General features: G+C 46.2%; 2 protein-coding genes across 3 annotated transcripts in view; both read right to left on the bottom strand.

The window, feature by feature from the left end:
* LOC106750183 overlaps nt 1–5070 on the bottom strand; it is a 38912-nt gene extending 33842 nt beyond the window's left edge. The window contains exon 1 of the mRNA XM_014630324.1: nt 4172–5070. Within this exon, the coding sequence (XP_014485810.1) occupies nt 4172–4247 (76 nt within the window). The 5' untranslated portion in view covers nt 4248–5070. The remainder of the gene's footprint in view (nt 1–4171) is intronic.
* A 2745-nt stretch (nt 5071–7815) lies between these two features.
* LOC106750184 (inositol-trisphosphate 3-kinase A) lies at nt 7816–16350 on the bottom strand. 2 transcript variants are annotated; one of them, XM_014630325.1, is made up of 5 exons: nt 15592–16350; nt 9836–10162; nt 9425–9633; nt 8886–9357; nt 7816–8591 (listed from the first exon to the last, which is right to left on the bottom strand). In XM_014630325.1, exons 1-5 carry the CDS (start codon nt 15709–15711, stop codon nt 8388–8390), a joined length of 1332 nt encoding a protein of 443 aa, XP_014485811.1. In that variant the 5' UTR covers nt 15712–16350; the 3' UTR covers nt 7816–8387. The 2 variants fall into 2 exon arrangements, with proteins under 2 accessions (XP_014485811.1, XP_014485812.1); XM_014630326.1 differs by having other exon boundaries at nt 9836–10178; nt 15592–15724.
* Between the last annotated feature and the right edge of the window lie 2694 nt (nt 16351–19044).

Below are 19044 nucleotides of genomic sequence, written 5' to 3'. Positions count from 1 at the left end.
GTGATTAACTGCACGGCCTATAAATAATTAAGGATCGTTTCCTCTCTCCTCGCTTGCGCGATGCTCACTCGCGAAGAACCTCAGCACCGAGATGCTCATCGCGAATCTTTCGAACGTTCTTATCCGAAACGCCGTCCAACACTACACTCATCGGACGGTAATTAATTGTTCTCCTATGAGAAAACCGGTTCCGCGATCCTCCTCCGTCGCGACTCTACGTTAATACATAATCGCGTATTTATACCTGCCGCGCCTGCTGTGAAAAGTCGCACAGAGTAGCGTGCGAGGTATCGGTTCAAGGTGTCAAACTCAATGAGACAACCCGTTTAAAAGCGAGTCTTCTCTACCGCTTGCAATGCCGTCACAAGATTGTTGTCGCAAGAGCGACGCATTCGCTGACTTCGCCTTGGCGAACGTGGTTTATAATTTGAAGAACCGACGAACGTTCAATCAGCGACGATAATAGCCGTGTGCAGCTGCGAGCGAGATTTCTTATTTACGAGTCCAACGGCCGTGCGGTTAAGTCGCACGTAAGTCGTTACATCATTATCATCGTCTCGTCGTTAATCACGTATTAAACCGATCCGTGCGATTATCAGCGAGAGATAATGCGACGTGTGTGTTTCGGAGATTCCCGAAAAAAGCTTAAGAGAATATCAGAATTTAGTTTTATAAAATATTTTTACTGGATAAACGAATCGAAATTTAAAATCACAAACAAGAATTATTTGATTCAACTAAATGGCTTCTCAGTACAGTCGCGAAAAACAGTTCGCTATTTTTTTTCTCGAGATGATCTTGCTCGCGCGCATCGACGGAAGGAGAAAGGCGAATTCTTCTAATTACAGTCAGCCTCGGTAGGATGATCCGTAATTGGCATGGTCACCCAGCCGTCACTGCACATCGCCTATACCATCGCGCCTCGAAAGTCCAAATTGTTATCCTAGCCTAATTTCACCGAGTACAAGAGAGAGAGAGAGAGAGAGAGGTATTATGAACGTTCCTTCCAGTCGGCTGTAGCGGGTTTCCAATCGACCGATAAGGTTATCTCACGTATTCGTTACATTTTCCATCCCCGTGACAAGATAAATTCTTCCTAACCGATATTTACCGGCTTCTACTAAAGAGACATGATTACACATTCGCGGGGCTTATCTCTTAATGCTGCAACGCAGCAGGAAGGGAGTCCAGCCGGGGCCTCAAAATTCGAGTCTATCGCTGCGATTATCACGGTATGAACCGTCTCGGGATATTATCGTATTTTCTCGTGCTCGATTTGCAAGCCGTACTGATGATATATGTAATCTTTCACGATGCGGACAACGCGAGCTACGCTTCTCACCGGCGAGTATCCTCGTATCTCGAGAGAGAATACTCCGCTTTCGCGATCCTTCCGAGATTCCGCGCCTCGGAGAAAGATTCTCTCCTCCTCCTCCTCCTCCTTCCCAGATACGAGAAGAACAAACGTGACTTCGTCTTCGCGAAGATACGTATCACTTCCCGTTATTAGCGGGAAATTACTATTCTGGCCTAATGCCGTCGTGCCGCGATCCCTTCTTCCCGATCGCGTTCTCTCAGCGAATAACAGCGGACGATCGGGATCGCGAAACGAGCGCGATCGCTGCTGCACCGGCGAGAACTCGGTCTGTCTGTCCGTTTCTCGCGAAATTACGCGGTGCCCTTTTGTCGGATACCAAAGAACCAATTAACGGAAACTACTCGACGTACATACGAACATGTATCGGATGAGTCAAAATTGCCACGCCCGACGAGTGAGTTTGCAAGGCATCCAAAAGGAAAATGCGTTTCATGCTCACCGAGAGAAAGGAATATCGGAATATACTATATACGTATTACACGTGTATCTCGCCGATAAGAATCCGAGGATTCGTCGCGCATTTCCATTTCGTTTCGATATCTCTGGCCGCCGTATAAATGAATGATTATCGCGTCGATTGCCGGCGGCGAGAGTCGCGGAAAAGTCGGTCTTCCGTTTCTGCGGTTAGAAAATGATCACGGCGATTTCACGGTGATCGCCGCCAAGACGCGATCTGATCTGTCCCCCAGGTGAGCCGCGCAAACCGCGAGCGAGCTTTTACCCGCGCGCTCATCTCTCACCCCGACGACCTTTCGTGACTGAGATCTTTTCCTCCAGAGCTACGAGAAAATCGCCGCGGACAGTCTCTCCCGATTCCGCTGATCGGTGAAAAGCGCGGGTTTCCACTTCACCGTTATCCAACCGCCGGGTCGCACTTTTCGATAGGTACGAGAGACTAATCGATCGTGGAAGAGCTTTGACAATTTGTATGCGACATCGAGTGAAAAGAATGGCGGAAAGGGCGACGAGCACTTTGCGTCGTCTACACTGGAAAAAGGATTCGTTAACGACTACTAAAATTTGGTGAATATTTGTCGACCGAACATTTCATTATCGCAACCAAATAACTTAGTTTCGTAAATATATATAAATTTGTCTTCTCTGCGCGAACGCAATTCTGTATCGGCTAACTACTAGTTTCTGACTCGAGTCGACCGGTCTCGCATTTCTACCAGAGTTCACTCTCGTCTATCGGGATTTTCTCGCCGTGGCATCGAACGTCTACGCTCGTCGACCGAGAAACTCCGAATTCTGTCCGTTCGAAACGGACGATCGATCACCGGTGTTCCCGAGCGTAAGTAACGATCCGCGAAACGCAATTCGGCCGGTCGATTAGAAAGTATCAACGGTGCGTGGATTTCGATGAATCTAAGACGAGGCAATGTCGCTATTCGTTAGCGAGCTAGGCCTGAATATCGCTGTCGTTCAACCTGCCGCGACCGAATAGGCCGGGAATTCGTCGTCTTCACTGGCGGTGGTGGATGGAAGAGAAACGGGTCGGCAAGGTTTCGCGGAGCAGTTGCGTTTCCGAAGGGGTTTGCGATGTCAAACGGTCGAGCGACAAAGAGCAGCGCTGCTGGGAAATTGAAATCGCCAACGGGGAAAGAATGTTCGCTTTCGCGCGCGAAAATGGGAATTGTCGATGCGGGAAGATCTCGGGCGCTAATAACAGGCGGCTTTACGTAATCGCGCGCGGCATAGTTCTGCGCGAGGGAAGAAAGTCCGAAGGCAGCGCGCGCGCGCGTTCCGCGTGTCCACGTCGAGTAAAGGCGTGTAAGGCGTTACGTTAGGTTACGCGCGCGTAATAAACAACATTTTCGACCGATATCGCCTATCCTCCTCACTCTGAGCGCCAACTTTCATCGGCCTCCTCCTCTCGTTCGCGGAAAGTAAAGGGAAATCCAGCGAACGCGTGTCGTGTTTACGCGGAATTTCGCGCACTATTGGCGCGATCTTTGACTCTTATTAGTTCCTGAAATAACCCTTAGGGCAGGACTTGTGTATACACTACGTGTATATCTTTATCGTATCTCTCCGCGTTTCCGTCCTCTCCTTATCCTCCCCGTCAAAGCATACGTGTCTATCTGTTTGTATATGTTTATGGATGAGTCAAATTTATGTTGCTCAACGATATTTTCGTGGGCTCGCAAAATGTCACACGGACCGTTGCGCGGTCGATTACGCTATTTTTCACGAGTATCGCTAGACAAAAGTATTTATGTTTAGGACGCGTGCTTTACTCGGCACGTTCCTATTGTTTGGTCCTCAAATACATTTATACTTTCAACATAGAATAGCAGTTAAAAATTAATATTAATATACAATATATATTAACAGAGAACCTGGGAAGACCAAGGTGATTTAAATCACAGGTCAAGTCGGATCAACATAAGCTTCGAGACGGTTGTTTTTAGCCTCAAACGAGCTGTTTCATCGTGCTTCCGCGCTCTCCCCTCCCCCTACCCCTCGTTCGAAACAAAAGGTTAACGACAACTGTCTCTCAGCTTACGTTGACCCGATTGGTCTACCTTATATACATACTTATTTATTTATTCTATTCAACCCTTTCGTCTCTGAATGTAAGTAATCTCTTCATGATAAAATATTAGCTAATTTAATGCCAAATGACACAATCTAGCTTTTAAGTGTTTTGAAACATTGGCGGTACATACGTGTAACCCATTCAGGACGAAAGGGTTAAAAAAGCAGATAGATGCACGGCCAGACTTTGGTTTTACCTTGAACAGGCGTAACGTAAACTTCTCGCCCTTATTACGGATCGGGAGCACTCACCGGCGTAAGTCCAGTAGTCGGTGTTGTACTGCCAGAGCATGGACCAGTCGTTCTCCAGGTCCCGGGAAGTCGCCATGGTGGCGGCTGGAGGAGAGGATATCCTCTGGTCTCGTCTCCCTCCGATCAGTAGGAACTTCCTAATTATCCGCCCGGTATTCCGTTTCGTCGAGTCCTCGCGAGAGATTCTCGCAACCCCTTCGCCTCCCGCGTGCTCTCTCGTTCGTTCCCGCGCGCGCGTGTCTGTACACGATAATTTCGTAGGGGGAGGGGGGAGGAGGAATCTCCGCCGATTTCACGCGAGAGATCGCGCGACGATCTAAGCGACGGCGACGTGTGGTGTCGCGCGGGTGTCCAGCACGGTCTGCGAGAACGTGGAAGAACGTCGCGCGGCGGGGACGCGACGTGCGGGCATTATCGGGCGAGAATTGCACCGGTTCGAGGCGACGCGCGCGGACACCACCGGCTCGGGCACACATGGGGCTCAATCGTAACCATCGTTTACCTCGCTCGACGTTCCACACGCGATCGTTCCGCCACTGCCGCCGGTCGCGTTTCTTCGTCGTTCGCGTATCTTCTTTCTCTGTATCGCTATTCGCGCCGTTACGCACAGACCTCGCGTTGTTTATTTTCACAAGAGTGGCTCCCCGCCGCTCGCCGCATATCAACGTATGTAAACTCGCGCGCTCTCCGCCGCCATTTCGCTCGCGAGGCGGACTCTGAAGTTAGGCACGAGCCGTGCAGTCGAGTGCAGCAGCGTTCTCTAACTTTCAACTATCTATTCGATCGTTATAGATCTCCGCGCAGACGAAATGCATCACGAAATAACTGCGTACAGCGACAAGGTAACAGAATCTTTGTGGCAAATTAGAACCTTGGCAGAATTACCGACTTAGTGGTCTACAATAGGCGTTTTAAATTTTAAGCTTTAAGGAATTGACCATTCACAGTTGATCGTTCTCTTCACATTCGACTGTGATTGGTCAATTTCTTAAAGCTCGAAACTCCTATTGTAGACCGGCCTTTATCGGTTTAAGACAATGTTTTATGCCTTAAGCCTTTATCTTTAAATAACGCACAATGACTGTCTTGTGTCTTAAATTAAAAAACCATTCTGTTTGCAATTGCCGACGAACCGTTAATAAAACCGAAAGATAAAATATTCTTATCTTAAGGTTATCTATTCTATTTCATATACACAGACCGGCATAATAATTTTAATATATATGTAAGATAATAAAAATATTAATATTTCCTAATCATACGCATTATTGATTATTCAAAGAAGTACACAGAGAAAAATATTATTATACTACGAAGAAAAGAGCAATTATTCGGTTTATTTTTTTCTTTTTAAGTAATGGTTATTTTGGACAAAGAATGTTTTCTTGATAACATTATCAAAATATATATTATTACAAATTTTAGAAAAGCTCGTTAACATTTATTCTAAAGAAGAATTTGTTCTTTTTTAAAAAATATTATGAACCTTATCGAAGAGAAGTTTCATTTGACTGATTGGAATGAATAAACCAAAAAGTTTCAGTGTTAGTATTTTAATTTATTATTCTTGATTGAAGTGTGTTAACTCACTAGAATTCAGAATATACCTTAAATAAATTTAATGTTTGTGATGAACTTATGCTTGCGGATAAATAAACTTATGAAACACTTGCAACAAGTATAATATTTATTCGAATGCAGTAGATATTTTTCTGTGTGTAGGCACTGCAATGCAGAAAATGTGTCGAAACAATAATCCGTCTCTGTGACGGCTCTATGTTAACACGTTTATTATTTAGGTTTTTAAGTTTCAATTGAAAGTCGCTCACTATATGACCTACATTATATTTTTAGTAGTTGTATTTAATAATTGTGTGCATATTTGCACATATAAAATGTTAAATAGGCAAATTGAATATTTATATAACATTTTACATAACGAATTTACATAACGTGTCATTTATGTGTCACGTGTGAGTCACTCGAGCGGCATGCGCGCCGGTAATAGTGCGCAAGTGTCCGTTCCATAAGACCCGTTCTACAATATGTCGCACGTCACAGTCGGATGTCGGAATGTACCCGATCGTCCAATAAGAGAATTTATTTTTCCAAAGTGGGTTCTCCTCATCGACTGCATTCTGGCATCCGACAGCGATATATGACGTTTTATTGGGTGCGTTGGGAGGAAGCGCACTATTAACGCTGATCAGCGCTGACGAGTCATTCTATCCTTGTCGTATTCCTTGACATCGAAAACATAAAACACTAATTTTATGTTTTCGATGTCAAAGAATATGAATTTGATGTCAAAGTTAAATAATTTTCAATTCCTGATGCACTGTTTTCTGTTTAATACGCACTTTGATTCATGAGTTTCATGATATTTTTTTCTTCTACATCTCTTAATTTGGGGATGAAGATTAAGCTTTCGTAATATTTTTGTAATAATGTTTTTAAAACAAAAAACAAAGGAATGTAAAGTCCCATCGCTGTAGTCTAAGAGTGCGCAATAGTGCGCGCGTGCCACTCAAATGATCCATGTCTAGAGAAAAATACGTACGGTCAGAAAATATTAGGAAGCTAATTATATTGCAATACTAACGCTATTATGTCGATGCTAGGTGGTGCGAAATAGATTAAAAAAATAATAAAAAAACTTAAAAGTACAATATAATGAAAAAATATATAATAGATATATAATAAATCTATAATATATACAGATCTCTGATGTCTGATTTCTCGCGGATTGGCACCGTCTGTTAAAACATTCTTTTTAGGAATGTTTGTTACTGTGTAACTGCGACTAGAGATGATAGTGACGGATGCTATGAATATTTCGATGCAAAAGTACCGAAGAATATTTTGACGAAGGATTGACAGATCTACGTCTGCCACTATCCAGATAATGAGAATCAGTCCGAAGTGCCGTAAATTATCGCAAATTGGCACACCCCTCTTGCATAAATTAACAGTACATGTTCGGTTCGGATATTCTTACATGTCGATGGATAATTTGTCAAGACGCGTCACGACAGCCTTGATCATGTCTCGCTCCGTATGCGTAATTGGGTCTCTCGCAATAACTTGTAAGCATGAGCTTTCAATTTTGATAATTATCGATCTCGGAGTGAATCTTGATTACACTCAGCAATAACGACCGACCAATGAGCGTCCACTTTGGTTGCCCGCGCTTTCTACTTCCTTCTTAAGTGATCAATTACGCTTGTCAGTGTGACAAATTTCTCTCGATCTTTCTTTTTCTCATTTAGTTAATATGGGAAAGTACGATGTACGTAAAATTTCATCACTAATATCGTTAACTTACATCTGCAAACTACATGAATGTTAAAATTGCCAAAATGTGGAACGTTGTATTCGTCACAATATATTACGCTTTTGACAAATATTTTATGTAATTTCCCATACATTTGCGGATCAAACGTGATAATGAAACGTGATTTCTTGTCATGTTTTTAAAGCTTTCGTTACATATATATATATATATATATATTGTATATTCAGATGAACTTCATGTAATGGAAGGATAAGTTACAGCACTCAAGATAAAATAATTCATCCGCACAAATATGAGGACTATTTATTTATTACTACAAAATGAAACGCGAAGCAACTGAAGACGCGAGTACTCTTTAAAAAATGTAAGAACGTTATTATTCGACTGTAAGCACTCCTCATAAATAAGTTTCCACTTAGCTTACACACGTTAGATCATTTACTCGTTACCTTAAATGCTACATTTTGTACATTACACATTTGCATCACACGTTTAGTAATGCGTGTCGCAAACTCCGTCTAGAGATGTGTGTCTCTTATAAAAATGCGCGTAAAATGCAATAGAAAGCAGTCTTCCATGTTAAATACCAATATACACGTAAATAGATACATATCGATGACATAAATAAGAATGATGAGAATGTCGATATCTTCTGCGACAGGATCAGAAGAGATATTCAAGATGAGTTGAAACGAGTACCGCGATACGCCACTATTTTGCCATCGACGACAATGTGCTTTTTGCACAGGATCCTCTTCTCTCGTTGAAGTGTCGTGTCGCCTCAAGTTGAATATCACTTATGTATTTGGCAGAAATGATGAAGCACAAATACTTTTCTTCACTCGTTAAAAATGTACATGTAGAGTAAACATGTTAATTATAGCACGGGGAAATTGAAATTCCGCCTCGTCCGGAAGCTTTTCACAAGTAGAGGCAGACTTCTTCCATCGTCGAAATTAAATTGTCCAATCCGAATAGAAAACCCTCCTCGTGGTTGCCCTCCTCCCAAGGACGCCTGTGCGTGAGTTTCCGTCCGTCCGGCACTTCTCGTGTCTTCGCAAAATCTATCAGCCAGACGCCGACCTTCTCGCTGTCGTAGATCATAAATATACTACTGCCAATTACCTGAATGATAAAACACGTGATATGAGCGTATGATCGAACACACAAAACATACTCTAAGAAAATGAGCAAAGATTCAAATTATATGCGAGAGACCACGGAGTAGGGCATTAATTATTACCACTTTGAATATCCTCGGAAAAGAAAACATATTTGACTAACGACACTAGATAAGAGAGGATGAAGGAATTTTCGCGCGATATCGTCCGCGCATCTCCATCTCTTATCCTCGATGACATTTCAGGCGGTAATGATTATCGCCTTTCTCTCAGTGCAGAAAGCAAGTGAATCATATACCTCGTGGGTCTCGAAATACTTGGACTCCTCGATCTTGGTCCGCAGATTCCGGAGACGCGCGAGGATCTTGCCGCGCGTGTCCTCGCGCCTGCCGAGAAACTGCCTGATGGTATCGAGCACCTCCGAGTGCGACTTGACCTTCTTAAGATCGGTGATCGGCGGCGCGCCCGGCAGTTTCATCGCCTCGATGCGGAAACCGTGGCTGCAGGTCGAACTTTGCTGCTCGCGGAACTGCATGTAGCGTAACTTGGTTACGGCGCGCTGCTCGTGCTCCAGCTGGGTAGGCGCGCCCGGATCGACGGTTATCATCTTCTGATAGAGATCCGGCCTGGCGGTGGTCTTGGACACCTCGGACTCGAGGAAAGTCCGCGTACCCATCTTGATGTCCATCACGTGGGGATCGTTGAAGCCGAACAGCAGATCCTGCAGCTCAATGAACGTGTCGCCCTTGTATTCGACCTCCCGGTAATATCTGCGAAAGAACGGCACGGATCAGCGACGCTCTCTCTACGTCGTCGTCGTAACAGAGAGGAAGTTACCTCGGAATACAATCGCGCAACTCTTCGTCCTTGCTTAGAGTCTCGTAAACGACGCGCTCTGTATTCTCAACGCCGCCCGTTCTCCTCTTCCAGACCGTGCCGGGTCCGGCGGGAGCGAAGCCGTCCGGGTGTCCGGACAACTGGAACCAAGACTTCAGTCGATTTTTCAGGAGGACGTCGCTGGCCGGCGCCGTCAGATCCAAGGCGTTCTGCAACACCACAACGCGACATCAACGCGAACATCGGCAAGAACCGGAGGATTTCTTTCGTTGGCTCCGTTCTTCTTCCAATAATTTCATAATAATTTTTTATAACATCGCGACTTGGCTCTTAAAGAATTTTACTTCTCCATCAACAGGAAGGGACAAGCGTGAGCACACAAGAGCGACGAGACGGGAGCTCCGCGCGTACCAGTGCGAGGAACTTGAGCGACAGGTCCTCGTCTGGCATCGTCGTGTCCGACAAGACCAAGGGGAATTGCTCGAGCTTTCGTATGGTGGCTGGGTCGTTCGGCAACTTGGCGAGCGAGTGGGACGCCCTGGAGCCGGTGCTGTTGGACCGGCTGTTGTGGGAGCCCATCGAGGTGCTCCGTCGCCATTGACGGAAGGCACTGTAGGTGTTGCTGCTGCTACCGTTGTTGCTGCTGCTGCTGGTGGACCCATCCTTCTGGCGACGGTGCTCCTTGCCGCCCGCCGCCGAGTCATGATTGCTCAATCGGGTTTGCTCCTTGCTCGAGGGCTGCAACCAGAGAAGCCTACTAAGAATTTAATCCAACCGAGATAGTTCGTTACACGTCGGGGGGAGGGAGGGGGGGCGAAATTTTAGTCATCCAGAACTGGGAAATCGACACGACACCACCGTGACGAACGACGAAGGGGCGGCGTTTTTTCGCCCGTGATGAAACAATAGCCGTCTCGTCGCGAGAGAAGGATCTTCGGAGTCGCATGCCACTTTACTTTCTCGCGCGAAGGCTGTTTATTATTATTCGCGCGTCGTTAACGCTCGTTCGCTCGGCCGACCGACGAAGCGGACGACGACGCTCGATTTCGCGATACGCTGTTCATTTTAATCTCCGCGCGCGCGCGGCAAGGTCCGCGCGTTATTTGGCCGTGATTTCGGCCTCCGTTCAGTATTGGCCGTATATATCGGCGCGAGCAGCGGCTCGTGAAACGAATTAAGGTGGTTGGTCTGTAAATTTGTTTTCTTTCGGTATCTTATCACATTTCGACAGCGTATTAATCGAAACACACGATATATATACGTGTAAAATTAGAAAAAGATTAGCCGAAGCTGAGATGATTCAAGTCAAAGTTAGCACTATTTACACAGGTATCGCAGGTACGAAACGGCTCCCGATATCATGTTTATATATAACTCTAGTGATCAAATTACTCTTACGTTTTAATGAAAAACAAAAAAAGACTTGTGGAAATATCATAAAGAAATTGCGAGATCGTTAACTATCTAATTTTTCAGACGTTAATATATAAAGTACGCATTCGAATATATAACATTGCACAGCTAACAACAACTCGCATTATGTATTTTTTTTTCAAAAATCTTATTTAAACTGCTCCGGTATAGAAAGGTGTACACGTTAATCATCGGTAGTTTTAGTGTTAAGCTAAGTAAATCGCGCAAAGAATGTCGTCGCCCACCATAAAACCGACGAGCGCCAGTCGCGCACCACTTATCCGCGGATCTCATTATTACGGTCGGGGGCAAGAAGCGGAGAAAAAACACACACGCTCGATCGGTTTAAAGTCGGTGTGTATCTCGATAGAACGCGGAAAGAGTGTCGAAGCGCGATCCGTATTCGTAAATACGGTCCGCGTTTCACGTTGCCTATTGACGTCAGTCACTTTTATTCGAATTGCAGCGCGTTGTCGCCGCAGGGCCGATTGTAACCGCGCGCGCGCGCGATCGCCGTGGGGCGGCATCGAGGCTTTTCTATCGATAATCGAGATAACGTCGCATTATTCATACTCGCTAATTGGACGAGCCCGCGAGAGGGTTCAACGTCTCCCGACGAAGGAATCAGCGCAGGAAATTGCGTCGATTGTAAAAACGAAAAATGATCTCTGTCGCCGATCTTCCTCTCTCTTTCTCTCCCACGATTTCAACTGCAAAACACGAAGCGGCGACCGACGGCAGAAAAAATTAATGTAAAAATGCGGCTTGGGCGAGTACACACCTATGAATAGCTAAAGTTACACGGCTACATTTTTCAGAAAGAAAAACAAGCGCGTTAATGAATGTTAATTGCGCGGATCGCGCGTTGCGCCCTGCGTGCGCGGGACGCAAGTGGTCGTTTTGTTTCGCGTCGTTGCGCGACCGAGACGGCTTGTCCATTCATCCGTGAGCGAGATTGGACACGAGTACTTGAAATTTCCCGAGGCTGCAGAGAGACGATGTGTACGATGCATGAATCAGGTGCAACGAATTTTTCGCGAGGAACTACGAGTGGTGTCGCGCGCGCGGAAAAGTATCTCGTTGCCTACGCGCGCACGTATTATTCTAGATTTATTTCAGATTCGCACGACGACTCGTATTTTTTTCTCTCTTCTCGCGAATATCCCGGCGATTTCTGACGCGCTCGTGCGAGTGAAATGAAATTCGCACACACACCGGCGGCGGCTCAGTAACAAGTGTATCCGCGCTTAAAACTGTGTCACCGTGCGCCTCGAGCGATCTCGCACAGTCGCGTATCGCTCCGCGAAATTGTAAGGCATCGCCGAGGAAGTCTCGCTGGAACTAGGTTGCGCGTGCGTTTAATCCCCCCTCCGGCGAGACGAACGACGTCGTCTCATGAAATTGTCGAATCTTAAGAGACGAAGAGAGAGAGAGAGAGAGAGAGTGTGTGTGTGACTAATTTGTTATTTTGTTGTCTCATTTGATGGATGAAATATGCTCAGGAAATGGTAACTGAATCCTAATTAATTATTACTGGTAATGATGGCATGTTAATAGTCGGTTGCGCGTTCCTCTCATCCTGTTTTCTTTTTTCTTTTTACGTCACGTCGAAAACAAATCCGCGGCACGCGCGCGGCAAGCGCTTATTATTATTGATGAGCTTGAGACATCGTCGAAACGACGACTACACTGCATAACCGGTGGTGGTGATGATAATAGTGGGTGGTGATGGCGCGTGCATCGTAACAGGAAAATCTCTCGTTATTTTTCACACGTATCCTCCTGTATCAAGGTCCTGCCGTCGTATCACGATTAGTTACTCCGCTCGGGAGTGTTATTTATATCCTCCACTCGACGATCGTGTGCATCCGCCTTTTCCGATATCGTAAGATAAGATTGTGAGATAAACGTTGGAAAGGACGCGGCGAATTCGCAAGGATCCTGAGGAAGGAGGAGGAAAGCGAAGTTGGAAAGTCGCGAGAAAGAATGACCAGATACGTTACTGAGAGACTCGAACGACCTCCTGTTGCACCGACTTGCGTCTCTCTCTCTCGTCGTGAAAATTATACGCGCGCGCGAGAGACACGTGTGTTACGCAAAAAGAATTAAGCTGTTTACTTGCCGATTATGCGTCCGCGCGATTATGGTCATCTCGCGTCGATACGTATCTTGAGATATCTTTTTGTCTCCCGCACTGAAAAATGTTGAAAATGAGTTTGGTCGGATCTCTGTTTAACAATGGACGACCAAACGCGTTTCAGTTGAAGAAAACAGAATTCCTGGTTTTCACAAATTAAATTTGGTTCTCATAATAGAAAATTCTATCGTCCATTGTCAAATAAATCCAACCAAACTCGTTTTTCAGTTTGCAGACGCCTATCTTTTTTTTTTTTTTCAGTTTAACCAGCAGTTGCATCGGCAACTTGGTTCCTTTTCTCTTCAACGCAAAATTATGTACTTGTGTAACTGTAAAGCGGAATCTACGATGAGAATTTACGGCGTAAGTCTTAAGAAAATGACCAATCACAGTCGATTATTCTCCTCATATTCGACTGCAATCGGTTAATTTCTTAAGGCTTACGCTTTAAATTCTCATTGCAGATCCTGCTTTAGGCTGTTTCTATATTTACAGGCGCAGTAAAAACTTTTTGCTCGAAGCGCTAGATCCAAAGAAATATTTGTTAAAGTGTATTGGAGTAGTTATTTTACTTGGACTAAGTAAATATCGCTTGAACGTGGCGCTTTTTTTTCTTTCAGTTACATCCAAGTAATATTACTGAATCTAAGTAAAATAATTATTCCAATACTCCTTAGAGCTGTATCAGACCATGGATTAAGGATTATAATCAGATAAATAAAAAGCAAGATATGATCAGATCACCTGATTGGTCTGATTGTAATCTATAATCCATAGTCTGATACGGATCTGAGCAAATATTTACTTGAATGCAGCACTTTTTTTTCTTTCAGTATATCGTAGTTTCCAGCAATAAGCGTTTCTAGACGCCACAGTTCCTAAGATTTAAGCGCTATCACGACTTTTGGCAACGCCTTTCGTCAAATATTACATTACATCTAATTGCTCAGAGCAAAAGGCTAAAGACTTACACGAACTTATTCGGACTATAAGGGCTAAAAATGCAACTCGCTTTAGCTGAAAGGAACGGAGATCTTGTATTCATAGAATCTGTTTCTCTCAGCATCGCACCTCATTCCAATTTTGCTTCTCTCGCCCGTGCGGCCGTATGAAATTTTCGAACAGATATACATTCGTTTCGTTTCTAGAACGAGGACGTAAGTCCGGATTCTATAACCCCTTTTTCACAATCTTGCTCTAAGACGTAAGCAATATACAAATTAACCAACCACGATCGATTATCTTTCTAATGAACGACCGTGGTTGGTCAATTTGGTTACTGCTTACGTTTCAAAGCGAGATTATGAACGAAGTAAGTAAACCTTTAGCCTTTAGCTCTAGGCACTTAATTGTAACGTTACTCCCAGCAAAAAACACTTCAAACGTCATCAGGCGTCGTAATTCACAAGACTCCAAGTGCCATTGCAATTTTTAGCGACGTGAGAAACGTTTTCTGTCATAAATTATGCCAGTCCGGATCCACGACAGGTGTAAAATAACCTTTTGCACTAAATCATAACGTAATTTCTAGTGAAAAGCGCTTCCAGCACTGCCGGACGTCACAATTCCTTCAAGATTCAAGCGTTACTGCGACCCTTGACAGCGCGGAAAACACCTTTCGTCAGGAATTAAGCCTGATCTACAATATACTCCTTGCGTCTTGTTATTTCTTTTTCATAAGTAAACAGAAGTTCTTACGGAAGAGAGACAGTGAGTAAGAAACAAGCGACGCAAAGAGCACATTGTGGACCAAACTTTACGTACACATCGCTCGAGGCGCAAAACGCTTACTACACCTATTGTGGACTAACGTTAACGCGCGCGCGCGACTGAAAAGAACAGGTCTACGATAGATGCACGTTCGGCATGGAATGAGATAGAATCATGGACGCGTAGCGTAGCGCTAAGTGGGGTGCGTATGCAGCGGGTCAATGATCTTCCGTTGGAAACCGGGTAGGTTGAGAATTATTCCGATCGCAGGCATGGCACACTTGAGCCTTGACTTCTCCTCCGTCGCGGCCCGGATAGGAGTTACCCGGTTGAGCGTCAAGGAAAGGGTGGCGGTTCCCCGACGAGAAGCTCGTTAAACGATACTTGAGCGTTACCGTCGCACGAATCTAAAGTAAATACACACAGCTGCGTGTGTATGTAGCGTACACGCACGCGCGTGTGTGCGTGCGTGACTTTCGTTTATATTAATATTTACACATATTTCGCATTCCATTCCGCCGTCGTTCGCCGTCGCGACGACGACGATGTCGTTTGTAACGTCGCCGAATTACGTAGTCGATCCGTTCTTTACACCTGAATTGTGGCCGCGCTAGTTTGAGAAATTAACACACTGCAGCACGATAATATAATCTCGCACATACACGCGCGCTTCACACGCAGCCAGTTCGGCTAAAAAGAACGGACCGAAATTTCCGCGCACCGTAAGTGCTTCTCTCCCTCTCATTTCCTTCTCGCCGATTGTCGTCCTGAAAAGCGTCCTCGGCATTGACGCCTTTCAGGAAAAGCGCGAGAGAAATGCGAGCTCACGCAGATAAGTGAAGTCCGGCGCGAGAGACCCGCTATCCGGCCGTGGCGGATGAGCGGGTGGGTGGATGGTTGCGCGTACCTTGTTGAAGCGAGTCTGCAGAAGCCGCTCATATTGGTCGACCGCACGCAGACAGAACCTCGTGGTGAACGCTTCCATTCGTGCTGGCAGAGGCGCGTGGCACACGCTGCTTGACATCATTCATCCGTTTGTAGCGAGCAACACACAATGTCGATGCACGCGCGACTACTCGGTGCGGCAAGAGAAAGATAGAGAGAGAAACGGCACTTATCTCTCTCCCTCTCTCGCGCGCGTGGACACGCAAAGACGAACGAAGGACCGTTCGCTGCCGTGCGTCAAACCTAACCTCTGCCGGGCGAGCCGACCGGCGCAGGAGCTACAGAGTTGACGAATGGGGCGCCGCGCAGTCCGCGTACCGTTGACGCGAGACGCGCACCGATTGGTCACGAGGCGTTGCGCTCTTCTTCCCCCGTACTTCGTCGGTCGCGTCGTTTCTTCTCTCACTTCCGTTATAGCGCTGTCGCCTTCGTACCGACCGACTCCTATCCTTCCGCTCACCGCGGCTCCGTGCTTGCCGCGTCTCTCTTCCGCCAACACGGCCTCATATCTTTCTTTCTCGCTCGTTTTGTGCCGTCGTTTCCTCCTCCTCTCGCCGCACCACGCCAACGTCAGCTCGCTCGCTCTCTCTCGTTCGAACGGCTTCTGCGTGCAACTTCACTGTTGTGCGCGCGCGCGCGCTATGCAACGGGACGACGTTCCTCTCTACCGTACGTCGTCGCCGCTACGTCACCGCGCGATGCGTCCGTGTACAACCGAGCGACACTGAGCGACCAGAGACGGCGAATGTAGTTTTATCGGTGAGTTTTCTCCCTACCCCCGAGATCCGGGGGGCCACCAAGCCCGTCGGGTACGCAACGGAGCGTAAGTCGTCGGCAATTTGCGGTTAGGAGAGGCTCTCTCTCTCTCTTTGCGAGATAAATAGCCCCCTTTTTTCGCGCGCTCGACCGTGAGTGCGCCCGCTGCCTGTCGTCCCTCTCTTCGGTTTCGGGAGAAAAAAAAGTACCTGCATATTTTTTGCACGTTCGGAACAGCGGTCGATTGGCTCCTCTCTATCTTGTTCGGTAATAACTGATCGACGTAATTGTGCGCGCGCGTTTACGTCAATCCGCTTTCAATTAAAGGCGCCGTTGATACCGTTATCTGTCGCGAATTTAGATTGCAACTGGAATGGCGATTCGCGCGCCAGAGAGAGGGAGAGAGGAGGTTACCCCCTACCCCGGTTGTCGCTGTACATGCGCGCGTTTTCAAAAACGTTGCGTCGAGCCGCGTCGATTCTACGCGCCCGCCGTCGCGTTATTTGTTATTCCCTTGAAAAGCCAACCCGTTTCTCCCCCCCGTGCGATGAATCAGCCCTCCGCAGAATGTCCGACGGACGAATGAATCGATGGTGTGTACCGGATATTCTCGCTTGGTAGATTTGACGCAAATCAATTTATCGCCCGTGAGGACCGATGGCTTTTCGGAATCCGCGTGTCGGAGATCGAGTGCGTCGCTGACTCACTTCCGGTTCCGCGATTCGCAGTGAATCAGGACAGATCCTATTAGGAGAGACGTGCGCGGAAGCGTGAAACGGAACGGGCGGCGTGTCCCACATTCGGTTTCTTCTTTCTTTCGTTCTTCCTTTCTTTTTCTCTTTTCGGGAAAGAACCGTTCGCGGGAGCCGCTTCCGCCACGTGCGGAATCATCGTGAATCGCGTCTGAAAGTGGGCCTCGTCCACCGGGCCGCTCGTTGTTCGATTCCTCGGCTGCGCTGATTAATGTTTCGCTATCTCGCGCGCGCGCAATTCCGGTCATCGGTGGTGCTTTCGATACGCGCGTTGACGTAAGTCGCGCACGCATTATCGGGGAGAAAGTCGGCTATCCGCGGCCGGTTTTTACGGTCGCTTCGCTCAATTTTCGGAAATTAGAAACGCGCGCGCGCCACTTCCACGTCACAAGCGAGCGAGAGAAACGCCTCGGCGGCGCGGAGAAAGAAGTTCGCTCGAATCCGCTCCGTTTTTACTGTCACGGTTTCACCGGTGATCAACGGAACTGACCAATCGCATTGCTCGATTTGCTGAACTGATCGATACGATTGGTTAATTCCGTCGAGTTGATTACACTTGAACCGTGACGGCGCATTGAGGAAAAAAAATCTGAAAAATTTACTTGGAAAATGTAAGGCTTATTTCACGGGATTAATTGACGTGTCCCACTTTGTAGCGACCCTAGGTAGGCATGCCCTAAAGTAGGCCTGTCTTCGTTGGCCCAGAAAGGCCAAATTCTGAACGGGATTTCGTGAATAGACACTGACCTGGATGCCGCTAACAAGGCCTGTGGTTCATAAGGCCCGGTCGGGGCCTAGTTAGATAGATTTACTAAACTGACCTTAAATTGTACGAGCGGTTACATTTCTGTGCAGGTAGAAGTGGGGAAAGATTGAGCAGAGTCTTTTTCAACTTCCATTTTAATTTAAATTTCTATCCGGCTTATAAAGTACTCCGAATCTCTTTTTCTTGCTCCAACTTTATCAGGAAATAACCATAAAATTAACACGACATGCAATCTTCCTTCTTAATTTATTTGTCCTCACGATTGCGTTACAATAAGTCTGTTCTTTTTCACTGAACTAGCCCAGACATGATAACACTCGTATATATTATTCTTATATACTGCGAATACACGCAACATACTAAGAACATCCCTACAACATTCTCAGGATACAGAAGCTTTTAGGGCATGATATTCTCAGTATGTTACGTATATTTTCAGTATGTTCTCCGTACATTTGGCATATATCTCGAATATTCTGAGAATATATGCGATATACTTCTACGATATTCGTGGAACATTCTCAGGATTTACTCGTGTTGTATGGGAGCATACACTTATAGAACATAAAAAGTGACAGATAAGTACAGTTAAGATTTGGTGGAAGAAAAAGGAAAACAGAACTAGTACAAGCTAGTGCATTTCGAAAAAGGATAGATCTAACTTTACAATTGTTTATTAATTGTTCGATCGTCATAACAATCAAACAAAGTGGCTGCGACGAGCACGGAGGAACTTTAAGGCTCGGATTCGCTTCATAGAAAGAAATTCTGTTTCCTTCCACCCTCTTAAAACGCCTCTTAATTCGTTCATTGTCACGCTAATTCAAGTAAACTTTTTTTCTCCGTGAGGCTGAGACACACGCGCGCGCGTCGATTTCGCCGGTTAATTCGGGAGAGCAGACACGTGGGTGACATGTGTCAAGTAGCCTCCTCCTTTCGTTCATCCGCTTCCCCGAGATCGCGCATCGACGATGAAATTCGTGATTCAAACGACCTTCCTCGAAGCGACGTTACAATATCGCGTTCCAGGAACCGCGTCGAGCACGCGAGCATTCGAATTGAATGAGTGCACGGACGTCGTTTCTGATGAAAATCCGCGGGCGCACACGGTGCGCCGACGCGCCAGCTTGCGCTTCTCCAT

Source organism: Dinoponera quadriceps, unplaced genomic scaffold, assembly GCF_001313825.1.
Source record: "Dinoponera quadriceps isolate SergipeBrazil2010 unplaced genomic scaffold, ASM131382v1 scaffold5109, whole genome shotgun sequence".
NCBI classification, from domain to species: Eukaryota; Metazoa; Arthropoda; class Insecta; order Hymenoptera; family Formicidae; genus Dinoponera; species Dinoponera quadriceps.
The sequence above is the reverse complement of the archived record's forward strand: the minus strand, read 5'-3'. Positions and strand labels throughout refer to the sequence as shown.